At 31.4% G+C, this 18,598-nt stretch overlaps 2 protein-coding genes across 2 annotated transcripts in view; both read left to right on the forward strand.

The window, feature by feature from the left end:
* Window positions 1-3,415: 3,415 nt before the first annotated feature.
* LOC134247544 (uncharacterized) lies at window positions 3,416-8,439 on the forward strand. Its single transcript, XM_062729888.1, has 5 exons — window positions 3,416-3,511; window positions 4,370-4,431; window positions 4,540-4,603; window positions 7,935-8,024; window positions 8,240-8,439. Exons 1-5 carry the CDS (start codon window positions 3,508-3,510, stop codon window positions 8,437-8,439), a joined length of 420 nt encoding a protein of 139 aa, XP_062585872.1. The 5' UTR covers window positions 3,416-3,507.
* Window positions 8,440-12,853: 4,414 nt separating this feature from the next.
* The window catches only part of LOC134247543 (multiple epidermal growth factor-like domains protein 11), a 59,870-nt gene continuing 54,125 nt past the window's right edge, over window positions 12,854-18,598 (forward strand). Inside the window, exons 1-2 of the mRNA XM_062729887.1 lie at window positions 12,854-13,015; window positions 16,760-16,809. Of these exons, the coding sequence (XP_062585871.1) occupies window positions 12,927-13,015; window positions 16,760-16,809 (139 nt within the window). The 5' untranslated portion in view covers window positions 12,854-12,926. The remainder of the gene's footprint in view (window positions 13,016-16,759; window positions 16,810-18,598) is intronic.

Consider the following 18,598-nt stretch of genomic DNA (forward strand, 5'->3'; position numbering starts at 1 on the left):
ATTGATTTATTAAGGTTGTTTTACTTTAAATTCGAGAAAATTTCAACGCTGTTTTAGGCCTTTTCTCGGCATTAACCGCCATTTTGCAGTGAGGGATTTTTATTGTGTAAACGTTTTAACAAAAAAAAAAGAAGGATTATAACTTTTTTAAAAGCTCCATACATTATGAACTTTAATTTATGAATGAAATCCAACATGACCAGCACGTTAAAGGTAGTGCTGGTTCAATACAAAATGTACCGTATAAGCAGAATTTTTAGCGAGAATTAATTTTGACATTATTAGCGAGGGTTCTGAAATCGCAAAAATTAATTATAAAAAAAATTATGTTTAATTTGTAATAGCTGCATGATTGCGCATTTAGAATTGCTAAAATTACCTCTTACTAAAAATAAAATGCCATATTTTAATAAAGGACAAAAGTGCGTCTCGCTACAATTTACACTTATACGATATTGAACAAAATGATAACAAAATGTCAGGATAATTATATTTTCCGTAGTTAAATTCTGCATTGATAATGAAATTCACATACATGTAATAGCACCACTATATTGCATATTGCGGTATTGTATCATTTTGGATTGTAACAGCGCTAATTCATTCAAATATGGTTGATGGCAACAAACGTTGTATATACAAGTATTGAATATTTTTTTTTATTCCTAAACGTTTAAGAGATCTTTAGACAGTTCAGTTTTTTTTTGTTCTCTATGAAACCTCAAACAATGGCAAGATTTTATTTTAGCATATTCAGAATAAAATGTAACAAGGACAAAAATAAATCAACAAACCACCAGCAAAATATTCGTTACTTTACGAAGTACCGACACTTTGTGATTGAAATAATAATAGACGAAAAAAAACAAAAAAAACACAAAAAGCTGGATGGTTTTCGGACAAACGTTGGCAAGTTGTTTATATTTAAAGAAACAGAGGGAGATAGAATACATCACTGGATGACTTGTAAGAATTAGATGGTAAGATATATCAAACACCTCCCTTTATATTTGTGTCACAACTCCCACTTTAGCAACTTTAATCACTTTGCCCCATGCAAGACCTGTACATTGGTAATTTCAACTGAAATGTAAACTAAGGAGGTCACTAAAAATATGTAGGTCCCATAAGTCGAAATATCGGTGGTGAATGAATTCTTTTGAAAACTTCTTTTGAAATCGAGTACTCTTAGACCTTTTTGTCTTATATGTCTCATTTTGAACCTTCTCTGCAAGAAAAGTACCTTGCATTTTTTCTTACGTTCTTGAAGAACACTCAATAGTTCCATTGAAATAGTGATTAATGCCTGAGAATGGTTACATATCACCAGGGCTAATCAGGGCCTGCAGTTTTGAACATAAATGATTTTGAGATTTATTCCTACGGATTCCTTTACAAGAATAATCCCTTATCGTCACCTCAAGTCCATCTTCAAATCTGATTGATGAAATATGTGGAAACTTTTCAGAAAGCTTTTACGTAACTTTTTTGCTCTTTACATTTGCAAAGAATCCAAAGCTGCTGTAAGAAGCAGAGACACGAAAATGTTAATGAGATGATGCTCTCTTTGAAATCGTCAAATATTGAGTTCTTTCAATTTCAACACGGTTAAAAAAAAGTCGGAAGTAAAAAAGGATTGAGAAAGGTGATTTACTCAGCATACAGAAGCAAAAGCATTTAGACAATGCTCTTACTGTTGTTCCAAATATGTTTCTCTGAATATATACCGCTATATTGACTTGCTTATTACATGGTATCCAACATTTTTTTAATCTCTTTCAATTCCAGATTTTCATGAAGTTCACAGGCAAGTAGCTATAGTGGCGTCTTCATATGAGTGAAAAATTCTCGAGAGGGACGTTTAAACAATATATGCAAACATACAATTAATACTTTTGAGCTTTAATAAAAATTCAGTAGCCAAATCATTATGCCGCTAGGATATGATACAAAATTAATAACAAACAGTACAGATGTTTATTTTAATATTAATACAGATAGTGGAAAAAATCCACCTAATTTGATTGGACTAATATTTGCCAATATTGGTACTCCTTTACTTTACAAATCCACTCTCAAGTTCGTACATTTTTACAGCCAACGCGTGCCAGTATAAACTAATAAAAAAAATTCAGTAGCCATATTAAACCTTCCGATCTTTAAGCAATGCTCGGACTAATACATTCTTTGGTAGACATCTAATTATTTGGCTGCAAATATCATATACAGGCTTCATCACCAAATACTAGATTATCAAGACTTTTGGGTATGATTTGGATTACATGTATACCAAATAATCTCTTCGCAGTTGCAAAACAGGCGTTTTTTTTTTTGTTTTTTTTTTGGGGGGGGGGGGGGGGGCTCGCTTAGCAAATACAGTATCAACCTAGCATTTAATTATCCGAGTTTTTAATTACTTTTTTAAACACATGAACACTAACTATTTACGTGATGGTATACCTCAGTATATTCTTCTTTCTGTAAAATGTATTCCATTTTTACGATGGTATTAATGATTGACCTGTTGCATAAAGACCCTGACTAGCTGCATATTTGAGGTGTTCATTGCCTGTTTTATTTAAACATATTTATCAAAGACTTTGCAATGAATATCTGCGCGTTAAATGCCAAGTAATGGTCTACCTTAAGATTTATGAAGATCCTTATGTCAGTGGCCTTGTTTGTACTTTTAATAAATCATTTTGAGTACAGTGTAATGAATAAGCTACAAAGTATTGTACACTGTTATGAAATCCCTTAATTTTTTTCTCTCTTCGGTTCAGTACTCAATCTAATATGTCGATGTTGTTAAATTGAGATACATGTATTTTCTCGATTTTTCATGCAAAGAAGGTGAAGTTACATTATTTTGAAATACTCCTACATGAGTCTTCAAACAAATTAATCAAGAAATATTATTACCATGGGTTTATAATGGTATATATTTACATTTTCTTCCTTTTTTCGTTACGTTTTAGTATATTTAACGGGTCTAAAAATTATTAAATCCCCCATTAAGAAAGGTTTAATTTGCTCAGTGCATCGCATTTGTAACTCAATTTGTTGTTAAATACCATGGTCAATGTACAATTAAATACTTTATTTATAAATGATTACTTTACAAAGAATTCAAGTTAACTTTCCTGATTTTTTTTTTACATAAAAAGTGGTTGCTATAATTATTTGTACTATGCATATATTAATAAACCCCTCGCTAGCCATTCGATTTAGTTCCTTACGCTTTGCTTGGCACCAAATCTCACTACACTCAGGAAGGATAACCAACATAAACATCATTTGTATATTTTGTTCAGGATAATGTACGTTTACAAATCTTTCTGACATATCCCGGAAGATACATGTATAGGAATTCAGTCTAAATTTTAAACAAGGAAATAGTTCTATATGCAAATTATATCAATGTAAACATAATGGGGTTGGTGTATTTTACATGTTCTCTGGGCATTTCATTTTCTCATTTCTTGCCATGCATTTCCCTCTTGTGTGATGGGTAAGATTTCTATTTGTGATTCTGTTCTGCATATCTTTTGACGCCTGATTATTTAGTAAACTATTTGATACAAAATATTTTTTGTTGCGACCGATTGTTGTATAGCATTCGACTTTCTGCATCGTTGATGATTGATTACATTGAGCAGTGACTAAGTGAGCAGCTTTATTCTCGTACATGTATTAGAGGCCCTCAAATATTGCGAGAGATTAATCAAATATTGCGAGAGATTAATCAAATCTGGCGAGAAAAATTCCTATTACGAATCATTTCACCAATAAGCAGTAAGAGTTTTTTATTGGTATTGATAGCTGTGACACCGTATAACATTTTTAAAGGTTGCATTCGATAGCTCCGATACTTTCATTTCTAAATCTGGAGGGGTTTGGTGGGTTGGAGAAGGTTTAACGCAGTAAAACGAACAATAATCGAACACAGCACCGATCAAGTGAAGGACACAACAAGAGAGTAGCCTCTAATTAGGCTTTCTTTACAGATAATGAATGCATTTGCAGAGAAAATTAGCATCAAGTCTTTAGATTGTTAAATAACATCAGCAAATTGATTATATCGTGGCTTTCCTTAAAGAGTTTCAACAACAAAGGCTTAGATTAAAAAAGGACACACAATTTAACAGAAAATATGACGATAACATTTAGAATGTGTAATTTTACAACTTGCGCTTGAAATATGATTATATGTTGTTTTTTTTTTTTTTTTTACATGATTTACAGTAGAGACGTTTTTAACAGGCAATAAATTAAAATATATACTGCATTTATCAACTTTTTAATTGGACGTAGTTGGTTGGCATAAATGAAATCCTAAGGTATCAGTGTTTTTCTTTTACTTCTTAAGACCGTCCGGGAAAATATGCTGCAATGGATACATTTGGAATAGAACACTGGATAAATGCGTCGGTTTGTCTTCTTTTATCTGTGATATTTGAAATTCTTATCATAAATTAGAAATTCTTTTTTCATAAAAATAACAAAGTTAACCATGATTATTATTATTACTGTTTTCAGAATGTAATCCTGGCTACTTTGGAGAACAGTGCGATGTTCCTTGTTTACAACCTACCTATGGCTGGTATCGTCGTTCAACATGCAACTGTCCCAAAGACCAATGTCACCGAGTTTTTGGTTGTAGAAAACATCCATCCGGTAAATATAAATACAGTTGAAAAACAATACAATATTTCCATTATATTTAATTCAGTTCCGGTTTTTTAACATGCTATAAGATAGGATTTTATATACAATAAATATTGTATAGAACCTTTATTCCTACTTCACAATGAGATTTTTGTTCAAAATTAATTCAAAATAATAACATTGATTACGATTAATTTCATTTTAATTTCACATATTCTGTACAATAAAAAAAACATTTTTTAATCTAATGATATAATATAAAGTCAGAAGGTACATAAATTCTAAAGTCTTCAATATGGCTATGAAAATAGTTTTCTTTAGTGGTTTTCAACGTGTCCATATCCAGTATAACTGAAAAACTGGAATATTTCTTTAAATTGCATTTAAATAATTTCTTATTTCGCAAAGAATATCAGTGTGACCGTAATAGTGAAATAAAACAATGTCTGATTAATCATGCTCCCGGTTCGAAAGATCCAAGGTGTATATTGTCTTTGTCCTGTCTGTCTAGCTGTTTGTCTGCAAACTTTAACGTTCGCCATAACGTTTGAACCATGAATGAAAGAGACTTCATATTTGGTATGCCTACTCCACAAATAAAGCTCTTACAAATGACACCAAGGTCAAAGACCTTTTGACTTTGACTTTAATTTATATGCTGAATATATGGTTTTTTGCAGACTTTAACCTTTGCCATAACTTTTAAACCATGAATGATAGAGACGTGTTTACATACAACACTTATTAAGCTTTTTTAAAAGACACCATGGTCAATGACGTTGTGACCCTGACAGTGACGTATACACTAAATATAGTTTTTGTTACGGCAAATTTTAATCTTCGACATAACTTTTTGGACGAAGATAGAGACTTAATATTTAGCCTGCATACTCCACTTATGAAGCTCTTTCACACGACACCAAGGTCAATGACCCTGTGACCTTGACTGTGTTTTATATTCTAAAAATAGCTTTTTTAAACCTTCACCATAACTTTTGAACCATGAAAGATAGAGACTTCATATTTGGTATGCATCCTTCACTAATCAAGATCTTTTAACTGACACCAAGATCAATGACCTTTTGACCTTGACTGTGACCTCTATGCTAAAAATATGGGTTTTTTTTAATTTGTTGCCGCCGGGGGCATAGTGTTTCACAAACACGTCTTGTTGAAAAGATTGTGTGGGTAAGGCTAAAAAATGTGAGAGCCATTCATTTTTAATTAAAAGAAGTATGTAACTGTCTGTTTGACTAAATGAATTAGCTCTTGCACTATTTTAAGACCTATTTTATTTAACGAAAATAAAAGTTACTTCCGAGCTTCAATGTAGAAAAAATGTGGGGTTTTTTTTATTCCTTTTTGATACTTATGGAGATAACTAATATAACCAAACATCAAAAGTCCATTAAATAATACAAAGTAGGAGCAGAGCAGACACGGATCTCCAGAACATTCTAGGTGGGATCAGCTGCCATGGAATATGATTTTTGTATTCATAGCATATAATTAGGAAACTGAAGACCGATAACTTTCAAGCCAGAGAACAGAGCGTCTCCGATTATACATATCAATTAAAATATTTTGCCTAGAATTAGAACAAAAATTGATCCTTATTCAGAATAATGAAACTAGACTGATATCGATAATTTCTTCTTATGAAAGGGCATTTATTACGTAATACAATGTACTTTCACCCTTTATCAAGATCGTACTTCATTCTCAAAAAAACCGACAAACTCATTGTTAATCTAATTATTTGGCGAATTTAACGGGGGCGTTGGCGGCGCACCCCCCCCCCCAAAAAAAAAAAAATCAAAGTATGATATGACTAATATTCATAATGCCATAGTATGCAATATAACTAACGAATACCACCATTTTTGTACCTGGTTTTACTCTTAAAATACATGATAACCAGCAGCTTCTGGGGGCTTCGCCCCCCCCCCCCCACCCCGCCATGCAAAGTATGATACGACTACTATTAATAATGCCATACTTTAGTACATAACTACGCAGCATTGTTAAGGCTTGAATAAGGGGGCGGGGCCTTATTTATACGGGAAAAGTATACTATGACGTCAGACAAAAATATGACATTTATGAAGTTCTCATTATACGTGTAAATGAAATAATCTGCAACGCTGAACAGTATTAGCATAATAAACAATATTATAACTTATCAATGCATAAAAAAAGTTGCTAGTTAAATCCCATGTAGCTTGTTGTAGACAAACCACTCGTCGCGATGAACTTGTAAACATGACGTCATACTGGTAAAAATGACGTACTTCATGTGCTGTGAGAGGCAAATTGAGAAATTGTTTAACAACGAAAATTATGTTTTATTATTAAAAGGAATATTATTTACAGATTTTAAAAAGTCGATTAATACCAAGGTATAGCCTTTGTTTTGTGCGATTGTTAATTAACTACAAAGAGAATGTATTTTATTAATTATGTCGTGTTTAATGAACAGGTTACGTATATTTTACATCGAGATGCCACATAAAATCGTACTTTTGCAAGGGCATACACTGCATAGATCTGAACCATTTTTTGAATATAGATAAAGGTTATATTCCTTAACTTGAAAAGTGCTGCTGCTTTCTTTAAATCGAGGCCGTGACTTCATAAGTGCACGAAATATTTGGTAAAATTCTAACATATTTCGACATTGGCCTATTTACTTAAACATTTAAGTATTAAAACGCGAATTCTATTCAAAGCAGCAGCACTTTTCAGAAACTACAAAGTACACAGAAACAAATAATAGCTTGAATTTTTAATTTCAATTAGGGTATGCCCTTGCGATATTGAAATTTGTTATTTACCTACATTACGTGTACCTGCTATGCGTTCATCACGTGACTGTCCATCGATGGGACCAAACTCTACACAGTACAGAGTATGTTATACCATGCTATTTCCATAAGTATTTAAGTTCTGTGATAATAGAATTGCTGAATAAAAATAAATACAATTTTAAAAACTTCCCGTTTTTTGCACTTTTATTTTCCGTCGATTTCACATAGTAAGCCTTAACAGTGCTGCGTAACCAATACATGTACCACTATTTTTGTGTCTGGATTTGCTCTTATCCATACACTCTATCAAAAATCCAGTATTCGCCTATGGTTTTGGCATCTCAATAAATTCGATAGTAAGATGCAATATGAATAAATGAAGTAAAGTTTTTCTTACTTGGTAGTTTATTTAAGTTTAAATATGGAGGGGAAACAATATATTTATGGTTATTTTTTCAGTGAAAACAAAGTTGATGAACAGTTCCAAAAGTAGATTCTTATCGACTGTTACTGCAAAGTCATTTTCAGACCCTGCGTTGGAAGCACATGGTAAATGTCACCTTTGCCTTCTATTAGTTTAGAGTTCTTCGTTTAAAAGATAATTTTAGACATTTTGATTTATTTGTAGTAAGAAAAATAAACATCTTCATTTTTTAAACATCGATGTAGCTTCTTTGTACCTTTTTTTGTTGGTCCCCGCTTTTGAGAAAGCGAGAGGACATTAAATTTCATTTAAATCTCTTTTGCATTGTACAATTACACAGGGATGACATGGAAAACCACCAAACCTTCTCGTGAAACGTGTAAATTTTGTGCTGTTGAGAATGAGCATGTCACTGAAACCGAGCTCTCATGGACTCTTATATATAGCATTGCTAGTATATCAGTTGCCGCGGCAATTTTATTCTTTGTTTATATATGGACTTTTATCAAACGAGATCATTGTGTTTCTCTACAAACTTAAAGAGTTCTCATTTTAACTGTAACATAACGGTCCTTTTCCTTATTCCCTTATTTTATAGATTAAATCGTTTTTAAAATGTATTTTATTTGTTTTCATTGCATATTACAGTGTTTTAGTCAAAACAACACAATTATTTTGAATAGTTCGACGTAAACGAACACAATCCAATTTTTCACCTAAGTATATGTATAAAAATTTACCATTACTGAATCTTGTACAAAAACTGACAACGATTTGTAATAGATATATGAAGATTTTTTAATGAGGTACTAATTTTGTTGAAGCTACGACTGTCAAAAATGAGGTAAAATTTTTATTTTTTTTTTTTAGATTCGCCACTTCAAATTGATCGAACTTGAAAATTATCACATAAATGTACGTTTAGACTCTGACTTCACATGACATCATATGTACGTGTCCTTTACCGAAAGGAAGAGTTTAATTAAGAAATAAAGTCCGCGTTTTCGTGAATGTTGCAGAATAACCTCCGAGGTCGAGAAATGTTGTTTGTAAGATAAAAGCCGAGGCGCTAGCCGAGGCTTTTATATTTCAAACAACATTTCTCGACCTCGGAGGTTATTCTGCATCATTCACGACAACAAGGACTTTATTTCTATTCTTCCACGTATGGTATAAACTCTAAATTAGGAATAATCGTTTCCTCTATAAAAAAACGAATTAGGTCACAATGTCTCGATTTCGCTGTTTCATTTAACACCAGAGGCAAAATTTGTTTGTTTACCTGTGTATAGAATGCAGACGATTTGAGCTTTCGTTACATTAAAAATAAACTTTTTACAAATTACAAATATGTTCATAATATGTACTGATAAGTTAAAATGAATATACAATAACAAAATCATGTTCCTGGTTTACTGCTGAAATCACGTTGTTAAATGTGTAGGGAGGTCCGTGGAATAGCCCCACTTAGCTATAAAAACCGACATTCACCAACTTGATGCAATTTACAGTGTTTATAATTCAAAAGACGACACATCGATGCGGTCTAAACATGTATTTCATCCTACAGCCAAACATGCATTTGAATTGTTCAGATTTGATACGTGTTTCTGATCTGATAATTTTTTGATGACGTTCGTGATTTATTGGAGAATAATGTCCGGCGGTTTCCTTTGATGTTTTAAATAATCGTGGTAGAATTTAATTTAAAAAAGAGCGTTTATTTTGTTCTACTTCTTATCTGCAAAAGATGTTGAATTATATTAATAATATCATATTTTTTATCTACCTTCGCTGTCACCCCGAGAACGCTGTTTTCAGCGAGATGGAATTCGCACAGCATAGAGGGTGAGAAGATTATTGCGGGAAAATATCAACTATATCAATGCCCTAATCCAATTTTAACTTGATAAGGAGGTTGTATCCTGCCTTTTAAAGTAATGAGGTTTTTTTTATCAAGTATATTTTTTTATAGAATTTATACTCTTATGTTTATCAAATGTCAAAATAAAAAGTCGGGATAAATGCGCTTCTTTTGGCACTACAGAACATTTAATTTGCACTATTTGCGCTGTAACTACAGTGTACGTCGTGCACATAAATCAAATTCTTAAGTTTTACTCCAGTATTTTTTGGTCAAATAAATTAAGAGAACAAACACAGTATTATCTTATATAAAGTAGACATTAAAATTTGTGACAATGAAGACATTTTCAAATCACTCTGCATGTCCAAAAGTGTGACCTTTTTGCACTCAAACATTTTTATTAAAAATAAACAGGCAAAAATCATTTGAAAGTAATGACATTTTACCGAATTTAAAAGAATGGTTGTGAAAATATTGTATATATTCAGAAAAGAAAATTGACATCGGGTTTTGTGATTTTATTTTAAAAAGTACTAAAATAGTGCTAATTTTAAGCTTAAATGGTTATTTTTTCTTTCCTTTTCACAATATATTTGATATTTTTATCAAATATGATGATAGAAGTAATTTCAATTTATTTAATAGATAACCAAGGAACAGCATAAAATAATCCAATCCAGAAAAATTTTGAGGGCAGGAATCATGTAAAAATAGGGGAAAATTCAACATAATTTAAATATTTTAAAAGAGAAAAAATGATCATTCTCTTCTAAGAAAAACCTTCCGCCACAAAATATAGTTCCTCGCTTCATGCTTTTGGTATGGAATTTAATCATGATGTTTTCACTTAATATGGATGGTTAAATTGGTATTTTAGATTCACATTATTATAACATTATGCAGAACTTTTTGAATAAAGGCTTACATAAAAATCTGCTTAAACGCTCGAAAGCGAATCTCATTAAACGCTTTCTTTAAATTCAAGTGTACCTCTGGAAAAATCTACTCTTTTTAAAAGAGATAATTTGTGATTTTGTTATGTCCTTTTGACATTTTCTGTATGTTTTATTCTTCAGCATGGCAAAATTAAGATATGGTTGCTTGACGAACTATAGAAGGATCAATGTGACACAAGGCAATAAAAACCGCGGACTTTAAGTCAAACGAATATAACGAAAGTGACGATAAACAGATTTGACCGTTATGAAAAGGAATAAATGGGTTCGTTAAGATGGAAATCTTATTTTAAACTAAATTTCAAAAATTTTTGATATTTCGTTACTTATTGTTACATATAAATTTTGTAAGCAAAAAAGTTTGAATACTTGTTTTATCGCATCGGTTGAAAAGATACCTGATAATACCTATGGAATTCAGCACAGAACAAGGTGGTGCATTTTAGTTTAGAACTATAATATTCTATTCCTATATTGATTATTACTCCGACACTCTAGATCTCTATGTGGATTGTAAAAATATTTTGTATGCAAAAATAACTTTGATCAAAAAGCACATTAACAAATAATTGATAAAAAGAATAACAAAAAATTCTTTTTTTTTTTTTAGAATAAATCAAATTACTCTTCGTTTGTTGTATGCAATTTTTAGAGTTGGGTAAACAATTGTGCCTTAAGTTTACTGTGAGAACGATATACATATATGTCCCTCTCTTTAAGTTTATGGTCCCTCTTGTGGGATATTTTTTGCATTCCACCTTCTGCTGCATTCTAAAATTGTAGAAACTGTAATCTCATTGGGCATTTGTAATAAATGCTATATACACACACACCCTCTTCATTATTTAACATGCTGCAGAATAGAGCTGCAAATGTGCTTCAGATTCACATGAACCGAATGGTTCATCAGTTTCAGTATTTAAGGGCACATACATACTTTGATGAAATCAATGCGAAAGAGAATCAACATGATCAAGGCTGATACTGCTACGCAAAGGAGATAATAAGAGTTTTCTTTTTCAATTTCGGTTGGTATCGACTGATGTTACAACGCACTTTGAAAAATTACGCACTTTGAAAAAGATTTTCAAAGTGCGCTAAATTTGGGACCATATTAACGCACTTTAAAAAAAAATGTGTATGTCTTGGTCAATATTCTTGAGAAGCTTAGGTGTGATAAAAGATTCAACCTGTTGGATAACTTTTCGGTAATAGGGTCACTTCCGGATGTGAAAGTGAGCGATTTAGATTTTTCTATGCTTTAAAAATTCTTCCTCTCTTAAATGTGTTACTGTACTTTATTTTTTCTAGTTTTTATGGCATGCATTTAATGTAAAATAAAATTTATTGAAAGTTTTCATCGTCATACCACTTATGCAAATACATTTATCTGGGTGTAGCATAGACATCGGTAGCAGGGGGTGGGTCTTCACACAAATATTTTGCAAAGATATACATAATGATATTAAAAATTGGGGCTTATCTTGGGGAAACTTTCAATATGCTACTGACGGCTATTTATAAAAAAAAAAAAAGAGTTTGACTGAGAGACCTTCTATATACTTATCTTCTTGTTCTCCATGAAAGTAAATCAATACATGTAAATTAAAACAATTTTTTGAAAAATATAATTATTACAAATTAATTTTTGTTTTATATATTTTTTTTCTAAGTGTGTTACATCTTCACATGGTAAAAAATAGCTAATGTACAAGCTTAACGCACTTTGAAAAAATTTTCAAAGTGCGTTGAGTATGTCCCAAATTTAACGCACTTTAAAAAATTTTTCAAAGTGCGTTGACTTTGTCCCAATTTTAACGCACTTTGAATTTTTTTAAGTGCATTGCCACAGCATATGAATTTCAATAACTCGCAATTATCAGTCAAAATCACATAAAATTAAAGTAACTTATTGAATACTAAAGATTAATGAAATTGATAACAATACTGGAAATATATTAGAATAATAGTTTTTATTTACCTCAAAAGCTTACTTTGTTTTCTTTTTCCTTTTAGTAAAGATAAATAGATTCTGCACTGATCATTTCAATATATAAGACTTTGTTATCAGGAAGTTTTATCTACCAGGAAATAAAAAATCTATTGATAATTTATAAATTTCATCATACTTGCATCAATAAGTCATTATATGTAACTCTGGAAAATTTTAATAATATCTATTTATCAAGAGCAAAAAAATGTAAATGGCTGTAAGTTGTCGAATTCTATTCTGTGCTCTGATGTGTACAGTTTGTGTTTTCAAGATTTGTTTGACAAAAGAACTATCAACCAGGTATGTAATTTCAATCTCAGTAGTTTCAAGAATTATTCTTCTTATTTCTCTCTCTCTCTCTCTCTCTCTCTCTCTCTCTCTCTCTCTCTCTCTCTCTCTCTCTCTCTTAAATAGTATATATAATATATTGTCCTTAAACATGTAACAAGCCTTTTAATTTAAGCACTGGAGAAGCATGCAAGGAGTGGAATCCAACGGATAACGGGTGTTCTGGTAAGAGCAGTATTGCCAATACCAATGATTAATATTAAGTAAATTTTACTTTCTATCAAGGCTTGAAATAATTTTCTTCAATATATTACTATTTTGAACTGTATTGAAAATGTAAGGTTTGTCCCAAATATTATTGAATAGGGACAAATAGGGGACAAATAGATTCTCCTTGCTAAGTCATTTTTTCTTGTCGTAGTAAAAAGCAACATTATGATCATGAACTTCAATGTTCATGATAACACATGGACTGCATTTAATAAGAAAATTGTGAAGCAATGAAGGAAACATAAAAGTGCACATGAACACAAAAAAGCAAGCGTATTTTACGTTTCATGACATTACAGTCAATATTATTATTAATGTCGTTTATGCCTTTCACTTGTCTCTTGCACATCTCAATAATTCATTTTAACTTTAAGTTAAAAACGACTTCTATTGGTAGGAGTAGGTTTTTCTTATACTGCGACAAAACTCTCCCTTATCTACGTGAAAACTTGGCATATTAACAAGATTCTGTTTGTTTTCACTGAAATAATTTTTAGTCTGAATTTTTGTCATATTACAACAGAAAACATTGTCTAGGACTTTTTGAAACAACATTTCTATGTTTATTTTAAAAGTTCCTTTTGAACCTTTGTCAGTCATATTGAGTTGCCACCATTTGCCGGTAGAGAGCTACAAATTTAGACTTGTAGTCATCACTTCTAGCCTTTTTGGCGATGAGGGTTCTTTCTTATGTCTGCCACTACTGTGACTATTGAACAATGGTTAATACGACAGTCTCTACGTCCAGCATTGGGACTTTAACCCTCTTTTTTTTAAGGGCAATTAAACTCCTATACCACTGTACCATGTGGAGTCTATTGCAATCGTGTAAATAAAAATGACAAATTCGAAACATTAAGTTGAATCGTTTATTGATTCACGTCGTTACACTTTGACAAATATACATATGTTCCGGTAAATAGGAATATATTGATGTGATGAAAGTGCTCTGCAAAAAGGACATTGGGTAAAAGTATTGCTTGAAACAACATGTACTTGTAATTCAAAGTACTGTAACAATTTGAACATCAGAAGTTAATTACATTGGCTATGGTAATGAAGTCCGCTATTCAGTCATATTATTTTAAATCATACCGTTTTCTGATCTCAGAATGGCCCAACAAATTAAGAAAAGTCAAGATGATAAATGCCTTAACTAATAATAATAAAGAGCAAGAGCCACTTTGGGCCATATTTGGCCTTGAGAATTTCTGAAAAATCAAAACCAATCAGTTTAGGCTGCAAATGCAGTATTTATCAGTTTGAGTGTTGGTGACCAGGTATCTATTAATCGTGACGTTATTTCCATCTAGCCAAATCATTATGAAGTCATAAAATGCGTTATTTTCCTCCATATCCTGTACATTCCTTCGAAAATGACCTAATGTTGAAGCATTTTTTCAATATTTCATATTTAGCACAACCTCTGATCCAAATTATGCAAATACATAATGATAGCTCTGTTTCTGAAGATCAAAAAGCATATTTTATTTTTTGGATTGTGGGCTGTGCTCATATTTTAATTCTTTGCTGAATGTACATGTAATCAAATACGCATGTTTTCTGCAAATTTCAAGAACATTGCAATTTCTCAAACCTTGTTTTTCCAATATCTGGATTCTCAAAAACGAAATTTTATTATAGAAAATGAAAGCACCAAGAATCTTCTTTATTTTGATATATGGAATGGGAAAGAGGGTGATAGCTAATTAATTGATGCTGTAAACAAACTTTTATTCGCGTGCGAGAAATATCAGCGAGTTTCGCGATCTCCTTTCACTCGCGAATATTAATCGCCGCAAACCAATTATTTTCTTTTGAATTTATAAGGAATGTTTTTTCATTCGCGAAAATTAATCGTCGCGGAATAATTTGAAACTGACAAATCATGAATGACGCCAATTATAGTTGGTTTACAGTATAAGTACAGGGCCATTTTATGCATAAGATGCCTCTTGCTCTTTGAATAAAGAAATATCGAGCAAATGTTATTATTGAAAACATAATTTAGTAATTAATTCTTTTGTCGAATGTTTTGTTATCTTTTTTTAGAATGCAAGGCTGGCTATTTTGGTCCTAACTGCCTACCTTGCCGCTATCCTAACTACGGGAGAGGTTGTCAGATGTTTTGTAACTGTGAAATGGAGGATTGTAGTTTCATCACAGGATGTGAAGGCATATATTTTCAAACATTCAATTCAAATATCCTTCAACATTTATTTCTACATTATATTTAACTAAACATTGCTTATTTACTACTTATTTGATTTTCTTCAGATGGTTCTCTAACGGTCTCAACTGAGGTTCCAATTATTTCAAGCGCGTCTCATTCTGTATTTACATTCAACGTATCGGATGAAGGTTACTGAAACACACCACACTAATTAAATTCAGGAAACATTTATTTTCAAAACTTATTGATTCTTAGTAAATGTGTGTCAATATGTAAAAAAAAATCTTTTCTTTCTAAAGAATGTCCACCTGGATATTTCGAAAGAAAATGCAAAATCCCTTGCCGGTATCCAAACTACGGCGTTCAGTGTCTGCAAAAATGTAAATGTAGGAGACCTGAATATTGTGATCATATACGAGGATGTCTAGGTAAACATTAACTTTCGTATCAAAAAAAGCAGTTTTGGTTTGTGTTATTTTTCGAGACAAAGACCAACTCAAAAATATCAAGATGTTACCTGACCCTAATAAATGGGAATATTAAATTTTGATTGTGATGTACAAAGATTTTGCCTACAGGAATTCCCCAAACTGTCTTTAAAATAGAAATTTATGGACTGTATCCAAAGACATTAATTCTCATGTTGAATTTGTATAAAATATATTATATACATACATGTATTCAGGTTCAAGGTTTCAAAATGAGTATTTACATGAAGCTACACTGTAGGATTTGCATACAAATTGTGCATTAGAAAAAAAAGATGGAACAATGTTGGATATATATTCGAATAATAGTTTTTATTCTCTTCAAAAGCTTACTTTGCCTTCCTTTTTCATTTTAGTGGAGATAAATAGATTCTGCACTGATCAGTTCAGGATATAAGACTTTGTTATCAGGAAGTTTTATCTACCAGGAAATAAATTATCTATTGATAATTTATAAATCTCATCATACTTGCATCAATACGTCTTTATATGTAGCACTCAAAAAATTAATTAAAAATATATTTAACAAGAGCAAAGAAATGTAAATGGCTGTAAGTTTTAGAGTTTTATTCTGTACTCTGATTTGTACGATGAGTTTTTTCAAGACATGTCTGACAAAGGAAATATTACATGTAACCAGGTATGTAATTTCAATTTCAGTAGAATTTTAAAAAAATGTCTTCTATATTGCCTTCTCTCTCTCTCTCTCTCTCTCTCTCTCTCTCTCTCTCTCTCTCTCTCTCTCTCTCTCTCTCTCTCTCTCTCTCTCTCTAGTAAACATAATATATATTGTCCTTATAAATGTAACAAGCCTTTACATTTAAGCACTGGAGAAGCATGCAAAGAGTGGAATCCAACGGATAACGGCTGTTCAGGTAAGAACAGTATATCCAATACCAAGGATTGATATTTAGTATACTAAGCAACTTTTACTGTAAATTTTCTATCTGGGCTTGAAATATATCTCTTCAATAAATTACTATTTTGAACTGTATTGAAAGTGCGAGGCTTGTCCCAAAAATTAGTGAATAGGGACAAAATATAGTTTCTACATGCCAATTCATATTTTTTTCTTGTAGTAAAAAGCAACATCATGATCATGAACTTCAATGTTCATGATAACACATGAACTGCATTTAAGGTAGAACCAATGTCGGAAAAGTCTTTGTCACAAGATTTTCAAACTTTTCAAAATTATAAATTAGTACTTGCTTATCAATCAGTTAAAAAATCATGATATGTTTCCTTGTTTTTAAATCTAGTACAGGGTGTGAAACTTGGTATTTTAATTATATATTGCGACTTCACATTTTCAAATTTTTTTAGGGGTACTTGTCATAAAGGGAATATGAAAAATGAACTCTATTATTTTTATTCAATTTTGCAACCTACATTTGTAAATATTTTTAGAAGTCTTTGTCACAATGTTTTCAATTTTTAATATGATGAAGAACATACCCAAATGATTACAAAAAATGATTAAAATACACCTTTCCCCTCAAACTAATGAGAGATAGGCTATTTACCGATACTCATATTCTTGACCTTTTTGCACTTATACGGGATTTAATAATTTAATGACTGTTTGGGGTTACTTTCAGATTAAATATTTATCAGAAATTGTACCTTTTATTTAAAAGATCATTTTTAATAGAAAAATTGTAATAAAACAACAAGAATATTAATAAGTAAAAAATACTTGTGAAAAGGAATGCACATCATTTCATTATAGATATCACAAAAATGTACACACGATCACACGATCTACAACACGTACATCTTTGACTTAGACACATTTCATCTAGATATTACACTATTTAGCTTGCAAATAAAGCTTTCTTACGATTTTTGTATTCCTTTAAAAGGTTACATACCATTCTAATTATTACGAAAATTGTATACATTGTAATCTCATTACCTAGATAGTCTTGGGTTTGTCAACTTCAGGTCTAGATCCAATCTCCTATGCAGCGTTGTCGTTCGTTCCTCGTGAATGTATGAGCTGATGGTAGAGAGTGGTCTAGATCTAGTAAATGAAAGGTGCCTACAACTTTACTTTTATTCCAGAAATATTTTGCCATTAAGCATTATAAACCAAAAAATATATCAACTAAATTAAGATTATTTGATTGAATTCTGTGAATTTCAAAATGCAGTATTTTCTACCATTTCTGTCAAGTACGGGAAACTGTAACATTGAATTAATTATGACGTCATAATGGATCTAGCACATTCACCCGTTATGATGTTATACGGCGTAGGTTCAACGTTAATAAGAAAATAAAATAACAATGAAGGAAACATACCAGTGCACATGGGCACAAAAAGCAAGCGTATTTTACCTTTCATGACATTCTAGTCAGTATTATTATTAATTACTAACGTATTTGCTTTTCACTTGTCTCTTGAGCATCTCAATAATTCATTTAAAGTGATAAACGACTTCTAGATGTAGGAGTAGGTTTTTCTTATACTGCGATAAAACTCTCCCCTATCTACGTGAAAACTTGTCATATTACTAAGGTTCTGTTAATATGATGTTTTACATATTACTACAGAAACAGATGCAACTGGAACAGTTACATGCTTAAATTATTCCGGATTTTGTTCGTGCGTCCGCAAACTATACAAACCTTTCCATAACTTGTCAAAAAATGTTATCAT

Source organism: Saccostrea cucullata, unplaced genomic scaffold, assembly GCF_032062105.1.
Source record: "Saccostrea cucullata isolate Sc308-1 unplaced genomic scaffold, CSIRO_AGI_Scuc_v1 ctg3469, whole genome shotgun sequence".
NCBI lineage: Eukaryota > Metazoa > Mollusca > Bivalvia > Ostreida > Ostreidae > Saccostrea > Saccostrea cuccullata.

Excerpts from the sequence above, each read along its gene's own strand:
- LOC134247544 (XM_062729888.1), top strand. Across the intron at positions 4,432-4,539 it reads AACACTGGATAAATGCGTCG|AATGTAATCCTGGCTACTTT; the intron begins GTTTGTCTTCTT and ends TACTGTTTTCAG. Across the intron at positions 8,025-8,239 it reads CCCTGCGTTGGAAGCACATG|GGATGACATGGAAAACCACC; the intron begins GTAAATGTCACC and ends ACAATTACACAG.